The 26456-nt window shown below is 39.7% G+C and overlaps 1 protein-coding gene across 4 annotated transcripts in view; it reads left to right on the top strand.

The window, feature by feature from the left end:
• The window catches only part of TAFA5 (TAFA chemokine like family member 5), a 386710-nt gene that overhangs the window by 96971 nt on the left and 263283 nt on the right, over positions 1–26456 (top strand). Inside the window, exon 1 of one of the 4 annotated variants that reach the window (XM_056514282.1) lies at positions 10401–10765. The exons of the other annotated variants lie outside the window; for them this stretch is intronic. Coding sequence (XP_056370257.1) covers positions 10675–10765 — 91 coding nt within the window. The 5' untranslated portion in view covers positions 10401–10674. Of the gene's footprint in view, positions 1–10400; positions 10766–26456 lie in introns of those variants that run through there. 4 annotated transcript variants of the gene reach the window in all.

Below are 26456 nucleotides of genomic sequence, written 5' to 3'. Positions count from 1 at the left end.
GGCTTTACTGACAGAATAGACTATACTAGTCTCCTCTGAAATGTTAAAACCAAATAATTTTTTTTTTTTTCCTAAAAAAAGGGTAACAAATTTAAATACAGTATCTAATCTGTATGTGGTAATTCATGCATAAAAACTTCAATTCATCATTGCCCACTTCTGATATATCTACTTCTGAAATAGTGGCCATTCAATGTATAATATTATGATAATCTAATGTCTATTACTGCTATATTAGTACACTGATGTGGTAAATCAGACTCAGATTTTTACTGTGACTTTAAGTCAAAGCTGTTTCTGCAAGCATGTCTTAAGTAATCTGCTAGTTTAAGATTTATACTCGATTCAAGCTGTAATGCCTGTATCATCCTTACTATCTACATATTACCTTGCACACTCCTGTTCAGTCAGGAGCAATTAGTTATCATGACTCATCTCTCTTTTCATTTATGTACCAGGCAACTGAAAACTTACGGGCTTGTGAACTTGCACCTGCAGAGTACACGGGCTGTTGGTGTGGGCCTTTCACTGAGTGTGCACTAAGAAATCAGAGAAAGCTTTTTATCTCTTGTTTAAAAGATGAGTATGATGATGATTGGGACATTCCAGCACAGGTGTGATGCTAAAACCTCCCAAGACCTGATACTCCACTCCTTCTCTATTTAAGGTTAAGCAGTGTCCAGGGAGAGTATATTCTGCTGTAGAGAAGGATATTTTATTTCTTACTATGTTTGTATAATGCTCTTTGTAATGTTTTATCTGGCTGAAATTCAGTTGTATCAGCTACAATAGCTCCATGATTTTTACAGAAGTTAGTTCAGGCTGTGCACTGTCACTGCCCCATGTACAGGGCTCATATTTTAATACTGTTTGTTTTTGTTAAATACCAGAAATCTTAGATGGACCATTTCACGTTGTAATTAAACCTTTCTATTTCAAAATAATGTAAGCATGCAGAAAAATGGTTCCTCTTAGGACAGCATAATTTAAAACAAAAGCAAAGACGTTATTTGCCTCTTAAAGTATGTTTTACACAAAAAGTTTTGTGAAAAGGTGCTATACAGTGGCTACTTCCTTAAATATAGTAAGTGAAAGACTCCTAATATGTCTGGTAAATAGAAGAAATAAACTTCCTACTAAAAAAAAAGACAAGAAAATAATGAATATGTTGTGCATGCAAGAGAAGGTGATATTAATCTGCAGTTCCTGCGATTATCCCACCCAGGTGTAAGTAGATAGGCCTCCAGTGTGTTAATTCCACAGAGTCCAGTAATAAATCTGAGATTAGTTTTCAATAATCCACTTTCTTCCAACTGAAAAAAAAAGAAAAAGTCATATACCATTTAGTATTAACTGGCCATATTTAATAATAGCTAGAGATTCACTAATACTTTTCTTTACTATCAAGAACCAGTGGACTATATTATACATGAATGGCTTGTAAAATGCTTGTTTTATATTTCAGAATGACAAAAGTTTCTGTACTGAGATTAAAGATTTAAATTTAGCGACCATTTCACCTTTACTTATTCCTGAATACAGACCCAGAAGAAACTTAAAATATTAAATTCTCCGTCTCTTTTAATGTCATAGTCTGATAACCTCTTGAAAAGATGAGAAATTTTAGGCTAAAGAAAAGACTGCCATAGTGGTAAACCCATTTTAATTTATACATAAAATGTAATAATTGTTAATTCTGTGCATGTAACAATTTTAACTGTTTATTTGAGGTTTTGAATAATTTTAAACCATTTACACTTAACGTTTGTGTGAAAAATATTTGTTTCCCCTTTACTAGCTTAATACAAACCAAAGATTACTTCTCTCAGGAGTATCACCCAACATGCTCCAATATTAGAGGCAGTTGTTGTCTCTTCTCCATACATTCAGAACCTGTTCTAACTTACTGTGGAGGTGCCTGATGGTGTTCTGGATATGCATCACTTTTGCTGCAGCTCTCTTTTATATATTACAATTGCTAATGGAAAGAAATCAAGTGGCTGTTGAGGCCTAACTTCAGCTCCTGATCGATTTTTGTAACATCCAGATTTTGAAAATTGTGAAAAGTCAAAATCTAAAGAAATTAAAGTTAAAACTACAGGTCAAAGAGTTAATTGCTTAAGTTCCAATGAGTATGAGTTTTGTATAGCAGAATTAATTTTTATAGAATTGTTTTGGTTTTTTTGTTGGGTTGTTTTTTGTTTTTTTCAATTTTCCCCCTCCACTAAGATAAAAGAAAGCAACAAACATTGCAAATCTGTTAGCTTATTTACTTTTCTATGCAACACTGCTATTGGCCATTCTATAAAGGTTTGCTGTGACATGGCTCATAGAATTTGTGTGTATTCAGCATGGCTTTCTCTGTGGGTCTCTTTCTCAATTAAGAACTTCCTCCCTGAATGTTGCAGCATTTTAGTTGGGTATTTTTAAGCTAGACCCTCAAGAATTGATGCTGGAAACCTGGATCATAACTGCATTCCCCCAATTTCATCTGTTTAATCATCCTGGTTAAAATACAAATGCCTTTTCTGGAAAAAAAAAAAAAAAAAAAAAAAAAGAGTGAACATTTGTATTTCAAGAAGCAATTAAAAGTCCAGATGATCTTAAAATACAAACAAAGTAAAAATATGAGGATAAGCCCTCTGAGTTTAAATGTGGTTTTTGTGAATAGCCCTAGAGTCATTGGAATGTTTAACATCAGTCTCAAATGTGAGTGTCAAGAGTTGTATGCTCTCTCTGAATTATCATAGAATCACAGAATGGTTTGGGTTGGAAAGGACTTTTAAAGATCATGTATTCCAAACTCTCTGCCATGGTTAGGGACATCTTTCTCTAGATCAGGGTGTTCAAAGCCCCATCCAACCTCACCTTGAACACTTCATTTTCACTTCAAGACAATAATCTTACAAATGAAGGCAGGTAGAAAGGTCCTTATGACATTGTATAATCTCTCTTTGAGATTCATAGTTCTCTTTGTTGCTGTAATCTGATAACTATTCCGAGATTTCTAGGTGGATAAAAGCATATTTTGAAGACAAGATTGGATGAAGGCCATAGATAAACCAGAAAAAAACTGTGAGTAGAAATAGGATGTGCAGATGGGCACTGCAGTTCTCCATTAAGGGGTTCTTCCCATTAAGTTCCAAGTTTCTTCTTCTGCTCAAATATAAAACTAGCTACAGGAATAGCATAGAAATTAAATTATATAATTTAGATGTCTCTTTCTTCTGACATCAGAATATTTCCTCCTGAACAGGTTGTGTGAAAACTTGATACATCTTTAATAATAATAATAATAATAATAATAATAATAATAATAATGATAATAATAATAATAATAGTAATACATCCATACTTTGGAAGGCAAGAAAGTTTCAGCACTGCAGATTCTTCACAGAGGATATCCTCCTGTCTACCTCTTCACTGGGAGTTAATTCATTGCAGCTCACATATTTTTCTCACATGCATACTGACAATTCAGTTTCTTAGGATCTGTAATGATGGCAAACACCATCAGTGTAGGAGCTGGATTTTAAGGTTCTAAATTTTTCAATCCCAGATGCAAGGAGGTTTTTCTATGTAGAAAATTCCCCAGGTCATAATGCTGTCATTGTTCTCAGTAGGAAACCTTAATTGCAGAGCTACTTGGATAGGAGTTGGATTAGCTGGCAGAGTGTTGTCTGGAAAATCTTTCAGCTGTGCAATGTTATCACTTCCCCTGCGTCCCTCCGCCCCCACCCCTGAGGATTCCTTCCCTACTGAATTTGGTGAGATACATATGTTTTCCCCAGCTACAAGAGCTGTGAAGGGTTCCTCTGGGATATCTAAGTATAAATTCCCAAGTGTGTCTTCAGTTGCTAGGTTATTTTTAGTCAATGGGTGGTTACCAAGTCATCTATAATTGTGCTGTTAAATGTGTCAGAGCAGCTACTGCAAATTGAGGTGCTCCCTGTAACAGGTGGAGCATATAAAGTAAAATGAAAGAGGACAAAAGCAACATTTCAGAACTGAACTGCTCGAAGGTTTGAATTATGTAAGAGGAGATTTCTTGGTAGGCAGATGTGAGGAGGATGATCCATGGAACAACAGGGATGAAGGAATATGGTAGCATTGTTTGACTGCATGTGGTGGTTTAACACCTGCTGGTAATTATACCTCAAATAAACAACTCCCCTTTCTCCAGCCCCCATCTGGTGAGAGAGGGACAAAAGCAGAGACTGTGGGTTGAGACAACAATTTACTGAAAGCAAACAGCAGTGGAGTAAGAAATACACAGTAGCACAGCAGCAATATTAGTAACAAAAGTATACACAAGAGGTGTTTGCTAACGCCCCAGTTTAGTTCCACGTGGCTGCTGAGACAAAGACAGGATGGGGACATTCCTGCAGCTCAGCAGCAGCTCATGGTTACTCTTGAGACAAAGACAAGGTGAGGGACGCTCTGCAGCCAGCATTCCCCATCCCCGGGCCTGAGACAACGAAAAGCAATGATGGACAAACCCCCAAAATTCTCTGTGTGGTGCTGCCTGCTCTCTGCACTGCTGGGCTTGACTGTGGCCAGCAATGCTTGGCTCAGCTGCTGTCTGCCCAGCCTGGGCTTGGCTCGGGCTCGGCTCGGCTCAGCTTGGCTCGGGCTCAGCTCGGGCTCGGCTCGGGCTCAGCTCGGGCTTGTCTAGGCCCAGCTTGGCTTGGGCTTGGGTCGGCTCAGGCTTGGCTAGGCCCAGCTCGGCTCGGCTCGGGCTCAGCTCGGGCTTGTCTAGGCCCAGCTTGGCTCGGGCTCGGCTCAGCCCGGGCTTGGCTAGGCCCAGCTCGGCTCGGCTCGGCTCGGGCTCAGCTCGGGCTTGTCTAGGCCTAGCTTGGCTCGGGCTCGGCTCGGCTCGGCTCGGGCTTGGCTAGGCCCAGCTCGGCTCGGGCTCAGCTCGGGCTTGTCTAGGCCCAGCTTGGCTTGGGCTCAGCTCGGCTCGGGCTTGGCTAGGCCCAGCTCGGCTCGGCTCGGCTCGGCTCGGCTCAGGCTCTGCTGCTCCATTCCCCGGCTGCTCCTCGCTGGGCTGGGCTCAGGGAGAAGAAGAACAAAATGCTGCACTTTGGAGTAGGTTCCCTTTTCTCCTTCCCCTGGCACCAGTCCCGTGGCAGCGATTGTGTGAGCGATAGTGAACACAACATGGCCAGGCCCCGCGCTCTGGGCTCCCCCTCTGAGAGCAGACCTGGGACACTGCACTACACGTACTGCCTGTGCTGGTGCACTGTGTCATTTCACATGTGTGTTTTGGGAGAATTTGCCAGTGGTTCAAGGGATCAGAGTGGTCTCACAGGAGCTCTAACTTCTTAGCTCCTTTTTCGGTAGTGGCCAAAAGCTGCTACCTAATGGTACTGCTAATGTTCAGTGAGTTCTCAGTGGAAAACTGTCTTCATGGCATCAACTGCTGGCACAAATCTTTCTGAATAGAATATGGAAAGTCAGTAAGATGGTAGGAAGAAGACATGAACAGCAAAACAATGCAATTGAAAAGCAAAATGAAACAAAATTATTAAAAAAAAAACCTAAACCATCTAAAGTTCTAAGTAAACATGCACTGTTAGCAAGGAGATTGCACACTGATAATTCTAAATTATCTAGACTGTGCTATCTATCCCTTTTATGAATCTGCCACTAGGAGGACAGGAAACAGAGTATAGTCTGTCAAAAATATTAAAGATATATTAAGGTATCACCTAATTTGGTTAGTCAAGGGGAAAAAAGAGAAAATTTTAGGTGTTAATGAAAAGAGATAGTCAAATGTGTTCGTGGTTCCTATGGTAGCCACATCATGCCACGAACCAGAGATCAATACCATCTCTTTAGATAATTTCTACTCCAGTGGCAGTTACCCAGCATCAGCTGAAGATCAGGAATAAAATTTTGAGGACTACTGTAGTTGTGCCTAGCTCAAAAGCAAAGAAATGCAAACCAGCCATTTGTATGCAGAGAAAAGAGGAGAAAAAGATACTTAAATGCTGCTAAAACTAATTGGTGGAAATATATTTATCTGTGCTCAATCCTATATATTCAATATATCTTCTATTTTGGTTAAATTCAAAAAGGAAAAGGATTTCAGGCATATGTGAAAGACGAACGGGGTGAATTTCAACAAAATAAAATGTTAAACTTAGCATCAGGAGAAACATTCCAGCTGAGAGAACCACTGGGCTGGAATAATCACCTCAAGTGACTGGTGACAGACTATTGCCTGAGTAACTCAAAAGTAACAAAAATGAATTCCAGTGGGCATTGGCAAAACTTTGGTCTAGATAACCTAATAATAGCTATTGTCTTCTCTTTTTTTTTTTTTTTTCCAAAGCCAGAAGTAGTTTCCAAATTCATTACTGAAAATGGGCTAATGTCACATCTTGTGCTCCTGCATTTAGATCTGCATTATGCCATGCATAATTTGGGGGTTTATTGCATGAACAGGAATAAAATAGTTATGCAAAAGGCATTTGACACAGCTGGAAACAGTAGGACTTTATTTCTAGGGATGTGGAATACAATCTGAACATGATTGTTTTCCAGGAATTTTAGCACATCTTTATTTATAAAATATCTCAGTAGTGAAGAATAAATCTTAGAGAGTCTGGTAGAATCTTTTCACAAAATTAAATGCAGAGTATAGATAATTTTTTCAAGTCTCTATACTTGAGCAAAGGCTGCTGTTTTTGCTACCATGTTCCAGTTTTAGCAATTCTGTAGAACTCGACTGAATTTTTGGTTAAAAGAACAAATGAGCTGTATTTCCAAAAAAGAACACACATTTGAAAATTATGCACTTCATTTTTCTGCTGCTTTCTTATAAGATTTCAGAAGATCTTCTGTCTCTTACACATTTGCTCTTGCTCCCTGATCATCAGGAAAATGTATTCCTCCTTTCTCTTTCCAGCTGCAAATGCCTTCTATATCAGAAATATCTTCCAATGCCATCACCATCCTTTACCAGCTTTCAGGTGCTGAGCATTGCTCCTTCAACTTTCAAAAACAATGGGGAAAACTCCTGTAGAGTGGTTCCCTAGAAGGAGCTACTACTAGGATCACAGCTTTTTGCCTCTGTATTGATGGAAATTAATGGGGTCAGAGTTCTGGACAAAGCCTGGAAATGCAGAGATGGGTCTTCAATTATGTTATGGCCTAAGCAGCTTAGAAATTGACAGGTGCTATTCCATTAGTTGGGGATGCAAATCTTAATCAGCTGAAAGATAAGGGGGAATTTTTATCAGTGGAATTCATTCAGAAAACTCTTCCAGAAAAGTCTACATGAGTAGCTTGAGTTATCTTTAATATTTTATAAATCTTTATGCAGGTGACAAGTAAAGAAATTGAAGATAAATATTTTTGAATGGGACTCATCATTTGAAAAGTCCAAAACTATTTAGAAAACACAAAACTAAGAGTGAACCATATGTAGTACAGCAAATGGCGTTGCCAGGTATCCCTGTCCTCTCAAATGGAAAATCTTCTGGAATTCCTTGTTGCTATGAGACTAAATATGTCTATATGGTGTGAGTGCTGAACCAGATTTTGCTCCCAGTTTCTCTAGGTGCAAGTAGAGTGACTCCCCTGTGGCTAGGGAGCACAGTGCCATGTTCTGAATTTTTGTTTATGAAGGGGTTGATCTAAAGGCCACAGAATCTCAGGAGTGTTTGTCTAATTCAGAAACTCAAAGTAAGACTTGTTAAAATGAGAGAAAGCAGCATCTTGCACCTCAAAAGGAAAAAGGAACAAGCAGTTGGGACTTCTGACCCATTGAGGGTGGATCTTCGTGTGCTTTTAGTCAAAAAGGAAAACAATGAGTAATATTATTCAGGGAATTTCTCTTTAAATGTGTTCAAACCAAAATATATGTATTGCTTATTCTAGACTGTGTAAACTCTAAAAGTTTGACACTTTTAAAATCCAGTTACCTGTGGATTTTAAAGCTATGTCAGTGGGGAGGCAGGAGGGAGAGAGATTTGTTTGCTTAAGTATAAAATGTATGAATTTTCTTTAGCTACTTGACACTTCTTTCTTTCACCCAGAAGACAAATAAACAAACAAAACCCAACTTGAACTGTGCCCAAACATGGCAAATTCCTCACCAAAATGTACATTTCAGAATGAAAGATTTACAGTGGAATTTCTCTAGTGTAGCTATGACATTGCTTTAACATTGCATTGCTGTAATCTTCAAGTATAGTAAATGCAATACGTGTTTTTATGGGGATTTGTGTGAAGTTTAAAATTCAAAAGATGGTTGTTTTTAATGCTTCTCTGTGCTATCTGGGAAAAACGAAAAGGCACAGGGATGAATATAAGACACATCATCAACAGCATAGGTGATGTTTGCCCAATAAAAATACTTATCTTTTATTAATCTGTCCTTTCAAGCATCTGGAAACCCTTTCGTGGTTTCTTAGAATTAAGCAAATACTTAAATATGAAATATTACAAAAACAACCAACCAAACAAAAAAACCCCAAAACCCAACAAACCAAAACCCACATCATAAATGCAGACATAACCAAGGTGCTATGAAAACAAAGCTCTCAGCGTCCAAGTATTCCCTTACTTGGTTTAAATCTCTATGGATGTTTATCCCGGAGAAAGCGGGGTAGCTCAGTGCCCGTCGGTGCGTTACTGTCGCTGTCAGTGTCGCGCAGTGAACCTACAGCCAGCCCGAGCAGCACCGCAGCTTGCAGCGTGTCGCGGAGCTGCACGGCGGGAGGATGCTCCGCTCTGCCGGCCGGCCCAAGGAGCACCGTCCGCCCCGCCGAGCGCTGTGCGCCTCCGCGGGGCTGCGAGCCGCGCCTGCCCTGCCCTGCCCTGCCCGCTCCTCCGCGGGGCTGCGAACCGCGCCTGCCCTGCCCTGCCCTGCCCGCTCCTCCGCGGGGCTGCGAGCCCCGCCTGCCCTGCCCTACCCTGCCCGCTCCTCCGCGGGGCTGCGAGCCCCGCCTGCCCTGCCCGCTCCTCCGCGGGGCTGCGAACCGCGCCTGCCCTGCCCTGCCCTGCCCGCTCCTCCGCGGGGCTGCGAGCCGCGCCTGCCCTGCCCTGCCCGCTCCTCCGCTGCTGGAGCCCCTGTCCCGCGTTACGCGTCCGCTCCGCCCCGCGGGCCAGCGCCGGCCGCCCGCGGGACACGCGCGCTCCGCGGAGGTTGCGCGGCGCAGCGGCGGCGTTTGAACAGGAGAGGCGCGGAGCCGCACCGCCTGCGCGGGCAGAGGGCACCGGCCCGGGCAGCCCCGCAGCGCGGCCGGCAGCACTTGGAGTGCGGCTGCTCTCCCTGCCCTGCACCGGCGATCCGCCGCCGGCCGCCTGTGCGCACCGAGCTCGGTGCCCTGACGGGGCAGCCCCGGCCGTCGGGGCGGCTCCCGGGTGCGGAGCGCCGCGTCCGCCCCTGGCCGGGGCTACGGCACGTCCCGCGGCGGCGGCGCCGAGCGCGCAGTGCCCGCGGAGCGGCCCCGCATCGCAGCACCGCCCCGGCCTTCCCGCCCCCCCGCCCGGCTGCTCTACGGCAGCCGCTGGCCGCGGCAGGGTCCTTCCCCTGGAGTGGGAGGGCGGCAGCGAAATCACAGCCTTGGTGTTTCGGTTTTTTGGTTTTTTTTGTGGGCTGCCTTTTTCTTTTTTTTTTTTAATTCCTCCCCCCCCCCATCTTCCTCACGCTGATTTATTAGATTCTTTCATTTGCGCTCCCGTTTTCCGCGGGGATTGCTGCAGCGGAGGCATCAACCTGTAGCCTGAGAGAGCCCGCCGTAGCCCGGCGCGGCTGCTCGGAGGGCGCGCTGCGGTGCCACCGCCGGGGCGCGGCCCCGGGACAGGGTCGGCCCCGCGGGGGGACGGGGGCGAGGGAGCGGAGCGAGCCACGGCTCCCGGGGAGCCTCCCGGGGCCGGGCGGCGAGGAGCCCCGGCGGCGGAGCTGCGAGCCCAAAGGGAGAGCGGCGATCTGTCTGTGCAGGAGCCCCCGAGCGGCCCCGCGCTCGCCAGGGACGGCGGGCTGAACTGACTTGCCTCCCGCCCCCCGCACCCGCACTGGAGAGCATCTCCGAGTCGGGGGAGGAGGAAGGGGGTGCAACAAATTGCCGCCAGCCGGGAGAAGTTGCAGTAAAGAGAGATCCCTCCCTCCCTCCCGCTCCCTCCCGCTCCCTCCCCTCTCCGCTCGCTCTCTCCTCCCCGAGCCGTGGCAGCGAGCAGCGGAGCAGCGGCCCGACGAGCGAGCGGCGCCCGCAGCCCGGCGATGCTGCAGCGGCTCCCGCGGAGCCTCGGCGGGGAGGGCCGGGCCCCTGCGCGCCCCGCGCCGGCCGGCGGCGGCGCGCCCTGAGCGGCGGCGGCGGCCCCGCGCCCCCGCGGCGCAGCGGGCGCTGTTGCGCAACCCTGCCCGGCGCTGCCGGCTCCCTGCCCCCGCCGCCGGCTCGGCGCGGCTCCCGCGGAGACGGAGCGCTGATTCATGGGGCCCCGCGCCGGCCGCTTCGGCGAGGAGAGCGCGGCGCTGCCGCTGCCCCCGCGCGGGGTGTGAAGCCCCGGCCCCTCCTCCGCAGCCCCGGGCTCGCCCGCCCTGCTCGGGAGTGTGGTCCCTGCCGGGAGCCGCCGCGCCTGGCGCACAGAGGGAAGCGTTGATGCATCGCTGTGGAAATTCATTGTGTGACTTTCTGGGTATTTACTGAGTTTCAGACCGAGATGCAGCTCTTGAAAGCTTTATGGGCACTAGCAGGAGCAGCGATCTGCTGTTTTCTTATATTTGTCATCCACTCACAGTTTCTTAAAGAAGGTAATTGTATGTGCATGTCTACATATCCTGTTCTTTAATACTAAGATCTTTACGAGGTGCCTTAATTATTTTACTGTTTCCAGTATGTTCTATTTACAGCAGTGCTTCCACGCTATTTTTCCTTTCCGTTAAAGCCTTGTCAGTTTTGTTGCTTTAGATAATAGGTAGGCTTAGACTTACATCTTTGGTAAATGTATATATATTATATGTATATGTAAATATATATATATATGTATGAAATCTGTATGATGTTTATATTTGATGTTTTAGCTGGCGTCTCGTTTCTCTATGGGGCATGTATAGCGTATAGAAAATATTTGTTGCTATCAGATGACCACAAAACAGTAGTCATCATGGGAATATTAATAAACCAAAAAACCCCTTAACAAGTAAACGTCTTATTTTTATACCAAATCAATAGGCATCCTTTGCCTCTTCCTTATTCAGTACATTTTCAATAGATGGCACTAAAGTTCTATGGAAAGGGCAGGGCAGAGCATATCCTGGGCATTCAGCATCTTCCTTCTCCTCACTGCCCCAAAACGGGAAGAGGCCTTTACGTGGCTTCAAAAGCTCCTGTTTTTTCCACCTTGTGGTTAGAAAATTGTGATTACAGTTTGCAGGAGAAAATAATTTGGATTGTGGGGCAGGCTTTCCTCTATTTTTTCCACTTTTTTTTTTTTTTTCCTACTTTATTTGGGTGGAAAAAATATGTTTGAGTAAGTGAGGATTTTCCTGGGGAGTAACCCTTGTATTGCTCCTTTTTTGATTTGTTTTCTTTCTTCAGGAAATCAGTATTTTCTTTTTTACCCCAACTGCTAAAATAATTAGTCTGTCTGCTACTTGTATAAGAAATTCTAGTCTGAGATTCAAGTGTTAATCCTGAAAAATGTATATGTGTATATATATATATTTGGTGGTGTATGGAGAAGTCCAGTCTTGTTTTTTAAGCAGTGTTAACAAAGATAGCATGACAAGATGGGGGTTCTGGTGAAACCATTTTTTCTTTTTTTACCATTGTAATATAGTTGAGAGTATAGCTGGAGGAAAGAGGAGCCAAGCTCATTTTGGAGTGCTGGTTGTGTAAAGCAGGGAAAAAAACTTTTGTGTGACTGAGACAAAGTTTCTCTCAAGGCTGAGGAAAGTGACTACCTTGCAAACACTGAAGTATCAGTACTGATTTTAGTTTAGTGTCAGTCTAAGTGAAGCATTAGACTCAATATTTTCACTTTTCTTTTTTTTCCTGAACTCAATAAACTCTGCCTGATTTGGTTAATTTAGAAGCATTATTCAGATACCTCCAGTGCTAAAGATTTCTCCTTTAAGAAATCTACCCATGCTGTAATTGCATTGTGTGCAATGCCTCCCACATAGTGACTTATTTAACATTCATTTAAAATGCTCAGACAACTGTATTTTTATATATCTGTCTAATGACCTGGCCTGTTTTGAGGAGATTTTGCAGAATTTCAGGCTATTTTTTTACACTGCCATTATACTGCTTTTTTTCTTCTTCAGTCTTTTAGAGCTTGAGATCTGTGTTACTGTAAAAAAGTCCTTAAAAGAAGAAGCATTTTGTTTGCCTTAAAATATTTCATCCTGCCTTGCAGGAATAGAAAGCTAGCAAATTATTTTATTAAAACAGAACACATGGTCATACATGAAGTACTTCTAACACATTTTAGCCTTTCTCTAGCAACTATAACCATTCTTAATGTGGACTGCAGACAGCAAACTGAAGCTCTTTAGCTTGTTGGATAACTTAATTGCATCATTTTGTTTATATTTGTTCCTGAAACATTTCTGCTTTCTTTAGCAGTAAGAACTATATACTGACTGTAAATTGCAAGTATTGGGATAGCTGTCAGACTGTTCTTGACAGGTGCTAATCTCCATGATAGCATTTTGACCCTTTCTGTATAATTACTTCAGCAGTGCATGTATTCCTGCCTCCCTGTAGCTTCAATAAAGACACTGAATAGTTTGGTGGAGTTGAATGGAAGTCTGCATGGTATGAGTATTTTCTTCATGAAGAACTTTTAAGATGTCAAATAAAAGTGAATGGTTTAGGCATAAGGTATTTAAATGAAGGCATGTAAAAGAATGAGAAATGGATAACACTGGATTTAAGCTATGTCTTGAAGCAGTTTGCAAGATAAGATTTGCATTTACTTTTTTTAATTTTAGAACCTGGTGTTTTATTTTACTTTCAATAAGAAAACATAGACAAAACGTGTGAGGAAAGAACAAGCAAATAATTTAACCATATGCTGACCATACTAGTTTATTAAGTAAATATATATAAAGAAGAATACATATGAGAGAACCTCACTATCTTCATAAGATTTGACGTCAGGAAACTATTTCAGAGTCATCCATTTACATTATAATTTTATAGAAAGTTAAGAACACTATGTCTCCTGGTACATGATGTTAAACTGTTGATTTCCTGGCAAAAAAAATTAATTTTCCATTGGAGTTTAATGAGCTACACAGGCTTGCTGTTTGTAACTTAGCTGTGTGGTCGAATTCCAAAGTTAAATGCTTGGACATTTTAATTTGATTATTGCTTGTGCAGAAGGATAATTTCCTGTTGTCTCAAAGAACATTCAAATAAGCCACCAGTTTGACTAGCTTGATCAGATTAGCTGATAACACCTGTCTCCTGAGACAAGTTGACAGTAAAAGTCCATACACAAAGCATCTCTGTTGCATGCAAGACAATTGATTTAAAAAGAATGACGTGTAAAATTAATTACAGTTCAAACCTGATTTATTCATGCATGTGCTTTCCATTTTTGCATGTTTCATAATATTTACTGCTTATTATTTTTCCAGAGCTAGGTTTTAACAGAAAACTGACATAATCTTCATACAAAATTATATAATTACTACATGTATTTTTCTGTGTTCATTTTCCTTTGACTCACTTGGAATTACTGATGTTATGTCGTAGGTTATGCTCTTATGACCTATTAACACAATGTATTTCTATAATTTCAGTTGTACTGCATGGCTGTAATGTGTAGAACTTCCATGACATCCAGCTGAAACTTACTACCAGAACTAAATCCTCCTTCAGGCCCATTCATAAATATGAGATTGTATGTTGCAGCAGCCAACTGAGATTTTTTTTTCATAATTCCTGTTAATTTCGTGTTGATTTCATTTTAGTTCCTGTGCTGAAGTGGGCCTGTCTTAATTCTTAAATATTTTTATATATATTTGTGAATTGAGACAGTTTGGTAGCAGCATTTCATTACTACCGTATAAATGGTGTTAAGAAACAATGAATGCTTGTTCTGAGATGAGTGGGAAAGAGCTGTTTAAATGTCTATTTTCATGAATATGTTTTTTTCAGGAAGTGAAGAATGGGTGACACAGGGTGCCATTTTTCCACACTTAGGCTTTTGTGTGGAAATACAGGTCGTCCTGTGGCTAATCCGTTCCCCTATGTCCAATCTGTCCTTCAGTGTTTCTAAAAGATGAATAGAGCTGTGAACCCAGAAAAGGGTATTGTGATCTGTAATTGCAGTCCCATGCCTGTCTGATCTTCTGCAAAGCAGTTTAACATACTCTAGTCAGCTGCAGTTAGTATGAAGGAGTATTTAAAATTTCAGTATCTAAAACTTTTTGCATGCACTATTGAAAATTAAAAGTAACCAAGTATTTTCACTACCCATGTCTTGTTTTAAGTGATTCATTATCTAATATTGTTTAACACATTTATTCAAAGAGAAGTGAAAAAACATTTGAGCTCATATTGCACCCCATCAATTGTGGGAACTCCTTTGCCCCTGACAAGGACCTCTTTCACCTTGTAGAAGGTTTTAACCTTTCAGATGCTGCAGTGATGGAGAAGGGTGAGGGATACAGTTTCTAAACGTGTCTTTGGGTCTCATGGAAAGTAGGGCAGTTATGGAGTAACTTCAGAAGGATATGTGTACATGGCAGCCAAGGTGTTTTACAGCCCTGGATATACTTTAAAGCTTTGTTTATGTGCTGATAGCTCATTAGGAGACAGAAATGTCTGACTTATTAAAAGGTGTGTTGATATTCTGAATGGTTTAGGAGATTTGGGTGATGTTAGCCTTGTTTGGAGAGGGAATTAAATCTGCACAGAAGCAGATTAAATCTCAAGAATCTTGCTTGAAGTATAGAGGATTGGCATATTCAGATCCCAAAGCCATATTCCTAATCTGTTGGGTAGATGTTCAGCAAGCTCTGTAAAATAAGGTGATTTTCTGTTGATACACTGCAGTAGTTGAGACAAGAGAATTCCGGTACTTCTTTTATAACCAGATGATTATGGCTATAAACCAAAATTAAGTAACATTTGTGTAACTTTAGTGTATACTTATATACGAAGAAGGTATCTGTTCAGCAAATTTTTCATAGTTATCTTTTTTCCCCTCTGGCAAAAATTAACAATTACTGGTTATACTTGCAGGCACTTCTGTGTCAATTCTATTTATAGGAATTAGTGTCACAATAGTTAAAAATACTACAACACTTTTTTTAAAAAGAGTGCAATATTACACATAACTTGGCTAAGTTTTCTTTATATCTTTTTTCTTTCACTTCTTCTACGGATTTAAATATTTTATTCTGCTCTAAAACTACAGAAAAAGCTTTATGCATGTTTTTGTTTTTAGCATGTACATTTTGACACTGACAATAATAAGGCACATATTCTATTTAGCTGTGTAACCCCAAACAACTCTGCTACTTCTCTGCTAATATTTGAAAATGTCTACTGACAGTATACCCAAGATGATATTTTTTTTCAACAGCTTTCTGTTCATATAACCTGATGGCTCGAGGAAGTTGGTATTGCTAATGTTTACTGCTATATAAAACCTTTTCAGGAAAGGAGTTGTTATCTTCTAAAACGTTTTGAGCCTTTGGCCCTCAAAATTTTCCTAGAAAGAGCTTGAATGTGACTTAGTATGACAGATAATATTGCTATCCTTTCATTTTTAAAAATCTTTAAACATAAAGAAATACAGTTAAACATAGAAAGATAATTGCTTTTAAGAATGTGGGAAAAAAACACAAAACAAACAGTTTGGTTTATTTAATTTTTTCTGTTTTCCCTTTTGTGCTTTACCTGTGTCTCAAAACAGTAGGATACCTTGCATACCAGATGTGCTGCATATGTTACCTATATATAGTAAAACTGAGTTGAGGACAGCATGTCCCAGCTGCAAATTTGCTGAAGGGTTTGTTACATTTAACTCACTGTAGTATAATTTTTTCTACTGTCTATCTTCCATACATTTTTTGGGAAGGGTGTTGTGAAGAGGCAGATATTGACAATGTTTTCAGTGCAGAACATGAGGATAGAGAGAGGCACAGAATACAGAAGTGGAAGGTTTACTCTTCCCATCCAGGAAACAGAATTGGAGGTTGAAAAGCCCTAAGCTGGAATAAGGGCTACACAGGAATGAAAATGTGAAAGGTATCCAATCTTTCTTTGCATTTTTTGATTAAGTTTTATGGCAGCTAAATAGAAGACCCAGTTCAGGCTATGTGATGGTGTGTGGCACATTGGAGCTGCAGAAAAATGAGAAGAGGTCCTGCTTTGAGATTAAAAAAATCTTTGTATTTGACATATTTTGATGTTTCCAGTCCATTTTTTTTTTGTTTCCTTTTTGTTTTTTTAAATAGGATTAGAGAGGTGTATTAGTGAAAAGAAGCAATGCAGACAAAATTATCAATGATTTTCTTTTCAGGGAGGCAGGAAAGATGTTCTCTATGTGGCATCTGCTGTGCTGGGACGTACCAAGAGGGGGAGTCTGACTGGTTTTTTCTACCCATGGGAGGAAGCTTTGAAATAGTGTTTCACTTTGGGTGTTTCATATGAACAACTTGTATGTCTTTGCAGGGAGCTGCACCATCGATGGTATAAATCTCCTAGTTTTCCCCACTGAGCAACTTAAAAAAAGCCATTAGTAAGAGATTTTTCAGTAGCCTTTTTATGATTGCCTGTTTTCATAGCCCAGGAGCACAAGTGATGAATTATTGACCTTTCTGAGCATTTATCAGCAGTACCTGTTCCAAAAGGCAGTGCTATAGACTGGTGTGAGTCACATCATACAGAAGTGCATGCTTTTTAGATCTGTTGGTTAATATTTATTTTTCTCGTTTCTTAGCAGGCATACACTGTATCAAATATTAAACTGACCAAACAAGACACACATAACTGAGATTTTTTGAAACTGAACTAAAAAGGCCAAATGAAGAAGCATGTATTTACAAGTTGAGTTCAATATAGTATTGCTGAGAGAGGCCATAATTTTTTTTAATTCACTGGTCAAAATATAGATAAAATTATTCTCTTTGCATGTATATTTTAAAAAAAGCTCTTTGCAATCACTTGAAGAGAAGACACAACACAGTTGAACTAATTAAAATAGCAATATTTGTTTTCTGGTAGAATTTAGATATCCCAGTTGGAACTGATCACTCAGCTGAGTATGACTGGCCAACTGGGATGTCTGTTCCACCCAGTACTGCATTTTAGCTGTGTTTTATTTTTCTTAGAAATTACATTCTTGTGCTACTTATAACCCATAGTGGTACTATGTTCTGTTTAATAAAATCCTATTATTTGCCTAAATGTGCTTTCTATGCTTGCTCTAGAAATCCAACACAACACAGTGAATCTGCCTATTCATTATATTTTACCTTTGGCACCACATCAGTTCACAAGTAAGTCTTACTCAGAGCAATAGATCTTCCTACTAATTGTTGTTAGTCTTGTGAAAAGCAATGAGTAACATGTTTGGAATATGTCCAAACAGGAAATTAACGTAGAAATAAACAATATTAATATTTTCTTAAGGCAGACAGTGTACTAATGTGTGTTTTCACATGAGTGATGTATTATTTTTGACCATATAAAGGAAAGGAGATTGTATTAATTTATCAGGTAAAAAAAAAAATATTTGTAATAGGCAAGTATTTTCTGAGCCTGAGCTTCTTTCTAATGTTCCACAAGGCTGTGTGGTGTTTCAAAGTCTGGGTGTTTCATTGCAGTCACACATGAGAAAAGATTAAGTGGATCCACGGGAGAACAAAGGGAATAGCTAAATGTTTAGGAGATATGACCTAGAAAAAAGAACTAAAGACACTAGTGTTTCCAAGTCTAGAGAAGAGATGCTAGCATGATAAGAGATTTCAGTGGGTAAATTCTACCTTGAGAATAACAAACCATCCTTTCTGTAAAGTGGGGAGATCACAAGAAGTAATGAATGCAAACTGATTTAAGGGAAATTTAAGCTAGACATTGGGAAAGGTTGCAGCAGGACAGGTTTGTGCTGGTGCTTTAGGGAGGACTTGCCATTGGCAAGAACTGTTAAGGATTGAGATGGATTTTTTCTTGAGAAGTTGGGGGAATAGGAAAGTTTTATTTTCAGATTACAATCTTTTCTGTTGGGAACAGTATTCTTAAATTGAAGCAGATGGATGGACTAGGTGATTTCTTGAAGTCTCTTGAAGTCTCATTCTCTGAAATGTGCACTTATCTAAAACTTACAAAGGTGAAAGATATTTAAACATTTTTAAACATCTAAAGCATAATTTAATGGCAATTTTCTATTGGTTGCTGAAGTCAATAGGCTGATGAAATATTATCCTAGGGTCTGAAAGTATCAGAGAACAAAAAAAAAATCCAAGAAATCAGCCAGCGTTTTAAGTATTTTATTAGCTAAATCATATCCTTTTTCCTTTCTTTTTTTTTTTTTTTTTTTTTGAGTTGTAGATGTAATTTAAAAACAAAACAAAATAATAGAATTGAAAATATCATGATTCATGTAAATAAAGATTACTTTTTAAGTATTGATTATGTTGCAAGCTATTTAGGGCTCATAGGTATCCTGAATCAGGGCTGTGCTTTGTTTGTGCTCTGTTTGTCCTTCCTATGGAAGAGAGTCCTCCACAAACTTCTCCAACATGAGTCCTTCCATGGGGTTTGTCAATCAGGGACAGACTGCTGCAGCGTGGGCTGCCCCATCTCTCCCCAAACACTGCCATACAAAAAAATACATTCATAGTCCACAGCTTGTCTGTGGAACAGCTATGCACTACCCAGTTTTTCTGCTTAGAGATGTAGAAGACTGAGTACTAGTTCTTGTTTTCTTGAGCAGCATCATAATTACTTAAAAAGACAGGAAATAAAAGTTTTTTGAAGTTACTGTATTGCAAGTTAAAATTTCTTTGTCCCTTTACACTAGCTTTTGAAAAAGCACTTGCATATATTGTGCATATATTGTGTGGTTTTGTGTTGACTGCTAATTAATCCTGACAACAATGTTATGATACCTTTTGAAATTTGCTTCTCTTTTCATTGTATTAAATTACATTTCTTTTCTGCGTTATTCTTTCAATACAAATTATGTCTTTAAGGAAGAAAAAACAAACCTCTGCTGCATTATTCAGAGTTGCACATGTTTTGGGGATGTGCATTGTGAATATTGGAATAGATTTAGCCTCAAGAAAATCAAACAGTTGTTTGAAATGATCAATGCTCAAGTATCACCTTGCTTATGGCTATGAACTAATTGAGATTAAACTAAAATGGTTGTGAAGATGCTTTCTCTTCTTGTGCATCAGCAGGTCCCATTATCTGTTAATCCTTTAAAAGTATTATTTAGTCATTAAGAAAAACGAATGTTCTTTTTTATTTCTCTTCTGTTCTAGCTTTTGCCTTTGTTTTTATAATACATGCTGGTAGACCAAGTAAAGAGTCCTCAGCCTCATTTATTGTGAAGAGATCTTGTAACTGTTTTAAGCATTTTTGTGTACTTGGCTATAAAACTATATAGATTGTACCAGATGCTGTCTTATCTTATTTTATAGAATTATAATGGATGCTGATGAGTTTTAGAAGCAAGCCTTTAAAGATAAAAATCACTTTGCTCAGTGTTATTTTCTTTTGTAGACTATAATAACAGCCCCATTTTGTGGACTCTTTTCTACTTGCCATTATTTTGATAAATATTTTAGTAAAACTTTTTGTGGTTTAGTATTCTAAGGAGTTCTATGTCTTCCCTAAAGACTGTTAAAATGTTAGACGTGTATTTTACCTGTTATTTAGTGAATAGTGACATGATTTGCAGGTGAACTGAAGACCCAAGAAGCCCCATTACCTGCAGTTAGAGACTGAATGATAAAACATGGATTGAGCATTTTCTTGGCCATGTCCACCTACTAATTTAATGTCAAGGCCCAACAGATTTATTATAATTATTGCTTAATTTATGACTAGACAAATATCCATTTGTTGTGATATAAATGCATCACTTGTAGTGTTAAGTATTTATAAAAAGGCACTGTATGCTTAATTAGCAGCGATTTTTCCTTTTCGTTGCATTTTTCTGAGCACAAAAGCATTTTGCAAACCACACCAGACTTTTCACTTAAGCAAACTTAAACAACCTTGAGAAAGTAAATCTCTAAGGTATGAGTGTTGCAAGGAACAATATGATTGTTTGATGGTAAGAATGAAATCTTGTCTCCATTGAAACGGATGCTGAACTTCTTGTGTTTTCATCTATGCTCCTGTGCAGCACTGAGGTTCTACTTTGCTGTATTTTTGCCTTGGTTTGTTGACCTGGGAAGCTGTCCTTTCCATCTGTAAGGTGTGTGAGGTAAATGCCTTGGCAGATAATCCCTACTGAAACTCTTTTCAAAACAACTTATTAAAGCATATATTTAACTGGGAAGGTTCTGCTCTACACTAGTTCCTTGTCCCATAATACTTGGGCACTGCAGCTGCTGATGACAGTTTTCTGATGGTAAAGAAAGGTTATTTTCCTTATTCCACAGACCCCAAAACTTATGGCTGTTGTGCAGTGAATTATTAGTGTTAGTAGTATGTGCTTCTACTTAATTATGCACTCAGGCCTTATCTAGAGCCAGAACCATATCCTTGCAGTCACTTAACAAATTGAGAGACACTCACTGTTCACAGAAGTGCAAGAAAAAGATTGTTAAATTATACATGAGCAAGTAGTTAAAATAACAGAAGTTATGAAATATAATTTCTCCTCAGTGTCTCTTCACAGGCATAATGCTTTTCATCATCTAGAATTGCTGAATTTCTTTAGTACTTCTTGCCTACTTTTAGTTTCCCTCTTGTATGCTCTCCCAAGAGTATGCAGCTTCCTTCTGCATGCACCCATGGGAACATGGAAAAAAAGGGAATGGTCAAGGGATCTCATTATTCTGACCACTATTTTTTTTCCCTTAGTTTCTACTCTCCCTTAGAAATAAATTCTATATTCACTCTGCCTGTGTGCTTATGTAAGTATAGCCTTGACTGTCCCTCCACCCATTATAAAATGATACAGTCTGATTTTTAGTTTAGAATAGGGCTGGCTGCATGATATAGTTCACTGGGCATTAGAGTTTTGTGTACTAGCTAATGAATTACCACTACCCCTATTTAATTTTGTTAGAAAATAGTCTGAGTTTTTTTTTTTCCAAACACTGACAGGGCTTTGTGCTCTTCTTATGGTCATTCATCTTTGCTAGATGGGTTATTTTTCACTAGATTACTTGGTTGCAAACTTCTGGACAACTGTTCCCTTAGTAAGATAGCACAGATCACAGAATCATAGAGTGGTTTGGGTTGGAAGGGACCTTAAAGATGATCTACTTCAATTCCTTTTCATAGGCTGGGACATATTTTAATAGACCAGGTTGCTTAGATGCCCATGGTGGGGAGACCAAGTTTTATATGTTGTTAACATTCTACATTTTTACCTCATTTTATTGTATTGTCATATTTTAAAGTTTTCTTCCTCATTTTTGTGAGCTCCATTATGATAAGAGCTAATATGCATTAGATTTATAATAATTTTTAATATTAAATTCAGTACATAGAAAATTATCCATGTTTAGTAATGATGTAAGAGAATTGCAAGTCTCTATTTATTACAGGTATTTTAATAAGTAGATTGAAAATTCTTGTTGGCTCACAAGTTGAGATTTGCAAGTATTTTTTTTTTTTTCAGCAGCCAAGAAATGAAGTCAAATTAGAAGGAGTAGTTTTTCATTCATCTGATTCATTCTGATGCTGTGACACTCTGACATGATGTCAGATCTATCTCTAGCTTACATAATTCCTGTAATGTTCACTGTAACAGGAACTGCAGACACTTGCACATCTTAAGGCAGGCAGGTTCTTGAAGTCAGTAAATTCTGTGCAGTACAAGAGAGGCATATCAAACCACAATTTTCTTAATGAAAAACCAGAGCAGTCATACTTTCTTTTCCAGATTTTTTAATTTTTGTTACAATAAAGAGAGGAAAAACCCAGTAAAATGGGTTTTCAATGGAATTAGCAGTAAAAAGAGCAAGAAAATGACTGAAATGTGCAGCATATTTTTATTTTCTAGAAGTTCATAATTGTAAGAGTCAAAGAGAGAAACCTTTGCCATAAAACTCATTTGTTTGATTGCTTTCTCTTGCACTTATTTACTGTTATGGTTTAAAAGTCAAGGTTAAGCAGAGATGTGCTTACAAACTGATTTAATCTAAACTTCTCACTTTAACTTTTGTTAACTCCAGTCTTTTAATAAAAACTGTAACCAATTAAAATAAAAAATTATTCTGATTCCATATATGAGAAAAAATTATGTACAAAAGAAATGCAGAGTTTGTATTTAAGCCTCAATGTTAATTTACATTTTGAAAAAACCAAAAAAGTTGCCATAGTAACACGTAGGTTGCAAAAATTTTCTAAATCTGATATATTAGATTGAGGAAACTCTTAACTTGCATGACATGTTTCTCTAGTTTTGTGAATAAGAGCATAATTCTGTGTATTTGGCCACAAGTCTGTGTAAAATGTAAAAAAACACGCAGGCATTAGTAAGTTATGCAAACGGAGTCTTTTCCAATCAGCTTTCTAATTATGTTGTTCCTAAGAAAATTGTTGTTTTGAATATTTTTCCCTAAAAAAAACCCTGTAGAATATATAGGTGCTTTTCAAGATAAGATTTTGTTGCATCTCTGTTGCTCAGCAACTGTGCAGTTAATATTGATGATTTTTAAACATTCAGGGTACTATATTCTGTCTGTTCCCATAAACTTATTTTTTAGTTATATTTAAATTGTTAACTTTTTTCTCTAGAAAAAACTTACCATTAATATTTTTATATGCAACAGGGCTTTGCTGAACAGATGAAAAGATACAATTTAATAAAAGGATTCATTTTTGCTATTTTAAAGGCCATTTTTAATACTAAGCACTGTGAATATTGTAAACTGTAGTTCTGAGTGCCATGGGCTGCTCTGTTACCTTTCTAACTCCATGAGCAGCCAAACTGAGCAAATAACTTTTATGGAGCAATATGCAGGGTTAGTTTTTTAACTAATTAATTTACTGCATATCTCAACTCTCAACAAACAGCCAATTTTTATTTTCAGTGCTACTTATATATTTAAAACTGATGAGGAATTATGTATGTAATGATGTTTTTACCCAACCATTGTCTAATGCATTTAGAGTATTGATGTGTTGGGTCTGTCTCTACTGATGATAACCAGTGACCTTTTGACTTGTGGAAGGTCTGAGCTATGACTTTTTAAGGTGATGTTTTTGTTGATATCTGATACAGATGAGTGTTGTAGCTTGGGTAATGCTTCCATACTGGTGTGTTAGATTTAAAAATAGATCTCATTTTTATGTTAAATGTAATAACAGGAAGTACTTATGACTAGATAGCACTAATGTATACCATCATTACCACTTTTCAAATGCAGTTCTGTTGCAAAATCTCCTTTCCCATTATAAAGTTTTAGTATATATATTTTTAATTAGCATTTATTCCTTCCTATAGAATCATAAAAAATAAGTCAAAAAGCACACAGCAGATCTGAGTACACCTAGACCATTGTTTTGCTTTCAGATGTCTCATGATGGAGATTCTACAACTTTCCCAAATTTTCGTGCTGCACTCATCTGTTATGTCTGCATTTACTCTTGAGTGGTTGCTGTGGTATCAATCATTTTGTCATGTGGGAAGGCTGGAGCAGAAAGCACACACACAGAGTTCTTTGAAATCCTAACATACTTAACCCAATTAAATTTTAAAGATAGTACTTTATGTATGAGTGCTGGGTTGCAGTTGCAGGATGTGGTGAATAGCAAACCAAAAAGCAGAGTTCAGTCACTGCTGGGGAGCAGGAAGACTTGCTGAGGACTCCCAGAATCAGTGGTGAGGTGTGGCATCCCTAGCTGGAAAGGCACTTGGACAATCCTGTTATTCATTGACCTCTGACCCCTGAAGGAGCAGCAGACTTTTCTATTTTCTTTATTTTTTGCACCTTATACAAGTGTGTTCTCCATATGTGAGATGCATGTTCCCTGTCTTTCCTTGTTACGCTGGTTCTACTGAACTCACAAAGCTAACATTCCTTCAGAAACCAGTACCTGGCCATAATTTGTGTTTCTGCTCCCATCCTCAGGATTTTACATCCCAGGAGGCCCCTGCTTCACATCACTGCAGCATCAAAATGGTTTCTTGTACTGCCCTGGGTACTCATCCTCTGCTTTCCTAAATCATCCCAGGTCAACAGACCACCAGTGATTTTAGAGGCTGCCAGGGGCTGCTATTTAATGATATTCCAGAGTTTTAAAGATAAGTCTATGCATTTTACTATTTAGGAGGAGCATCCATGAAGCTCTGACCACCCCTGTGGTTGTCCAGGACTTGCAACATGTTGTGAGCACAGTTCATAACAATTCATTTGATGGGTTGACTAATGTGCTAAAAAGCATCTTTGTGCTGATGCTTTGCTTTCCATGGGAAGGTAAATGTGTAAGGGAGAATTTTGCTGATTTTTTTTTTTCCCCTCTGTTTTAAAAATACTTGAGTTCCTCTTCATTTGAGGTATAGAGGGTATTCAAAGCAGCACTTTGAAAGTACTAAAATAGCAAATTATTGAAGGTATTCAAACCAGCAAATCTCACTCTCGTGAAAGTTTTGGAGATCACTAGCAAATCTCTCACCAATGGGATAAAAAAAGTCATGTTTTAAATCCATTTTTGGGAAACATTTGGTACTTGGGAGTATTTAGGACAAGCGGTTGCTACTGTTGACAATCTTGAATATTTTTGAAAATCATCCATCTCTAATTGCTGCTCTGTGCAGTCTCACTTTGTTTTCCAAAGCCTTGGCAAATACATACTTATTTCTTTGACAGAGATGGTTTCTAAATTTCACGGTCAGAGGGCGAAGTCTATGAGGAAATATTCCTTGCACACACTTAGCTAAGGTCCATGTTCTGCATTTTTGTATCAGGGGGCTGTGATGTTGGCAGCTCCCTGGAGATGGGGTGTTGGGGTCCCCCAGGAGACCTGGCAGCCAGAACACGTCCCAGCCCAGAGCCAGGCTGCCAGGGGCACAGGGACAGCCCTGGGCATCAGTCCCCTCCCTGGGGGCAGGGACAGGCTGTGCCCGTGGCTGGGCACTGAAGGCTGTAGGGGGCTGGAGACCAGTCCTGCTGTGGCATCACTGGGATGGGGGCTGATGGCCCTGGGGGCTGGAATGAGGTGCCAGGGTGTGGGCAGGTCCTGACATTGCTGCCTTCAGGGCCCTGATGTTGTACCTGCTTTTGTACTAGAACATCCCTTGGACGTGCTGTAAATGCATCAGGAGACTACCAGCACTAACTGACGCACTGCATTTTGCATTTTTACATATCACGTGGCAGACATATATTTGTCCTTTCAAGAGCCTGCAGATTACTCTGTGAATGTGGTAGTGGGCCCTGAATGAGCTCAGTGGGGACTGGCACTTGAGGTAAATTGAGCCCTGTGCTTGGGGTGGGTGATACATTGCTGCACGATGCCAGTTCTTCCGGGAAGTAGGATCTGTGCTTCTGAAAATGTCATTTCTTCAGAAGAATAGAAAAGGAATGCAAGAATGGAGGGTTAATGCTGAATTGAACTGCATTGGACTTCCTTTAATGTTATCTAACTGATGTTATCAGTTAGGTCCTCCTACTCTAAACTGTGTCACAATGAAAGGTTGGCTGCGTTTTAATAGTACCTGAAGGTCTTAGAAAGGCACGAAGTTGTCTTCTGTGGATGTGACTTTGTGAAGCATTTTGGGATGCAGGATCCACTGCAGGATACTTTTAAACTAGTACTTTTATCTCCTTCCCACCTTCCTTTATTCCACCTGATGCTTCACACTGTGAATAACATTGAATATGGGACAGCATAGTTTCATCTGCAATGAATGAACTGTGTTGCCATGACACAGAATTTGGGAATTGTAGTAGTATCACATAAGGACACACTTAAAAGTAGCAAAAATACATAGTTTTACTTTGAAGTCTTGAATTGTAGAAATTATAGGTGCAAGCTATGCATGGTTAAATTGCTTATTGCTTACTGTGATGTTACAACAGTATGACTTGCATCTCCACAAGTAAAGTAATACTTGACTGTATTTATGATTGTGATAGAGTAGCTCATATTTCAGATATTGTATGCTTAAGTCATATATAAACATATTGATTTATTAAAACTGTGCCCTTTGTATTACTGTATGCAAGACAGGCTGCAATGTCAATGAGACCCACATTGTCCTTCTGGGGGATAATTTACATAGTCTGCAATTATGATTTCTCAAAGGACATTTGATAGCACTGTGCTATGCTGCAGGTAAAT

This window comes from Oenanthe melanoleuca, chromosome 1A (genome assembly GCF_029582105.1).
Source record: "Oenanthe melanoleuca isolate GR-GAL-2019-014 chromosome 1A, OMel1.0, whole genome shotgun sequence".
In the NCBI taxonomy this organism is placed as follows: Eukaryota; Metazoa; Chordata; class Aves; order Passeriformes; family Muscicapidae; genus Oenanthe; species Oenanthe melanoleuca.
This window is presented reverse-complemented; position numbering and strand designations above follow the sequence as displayed.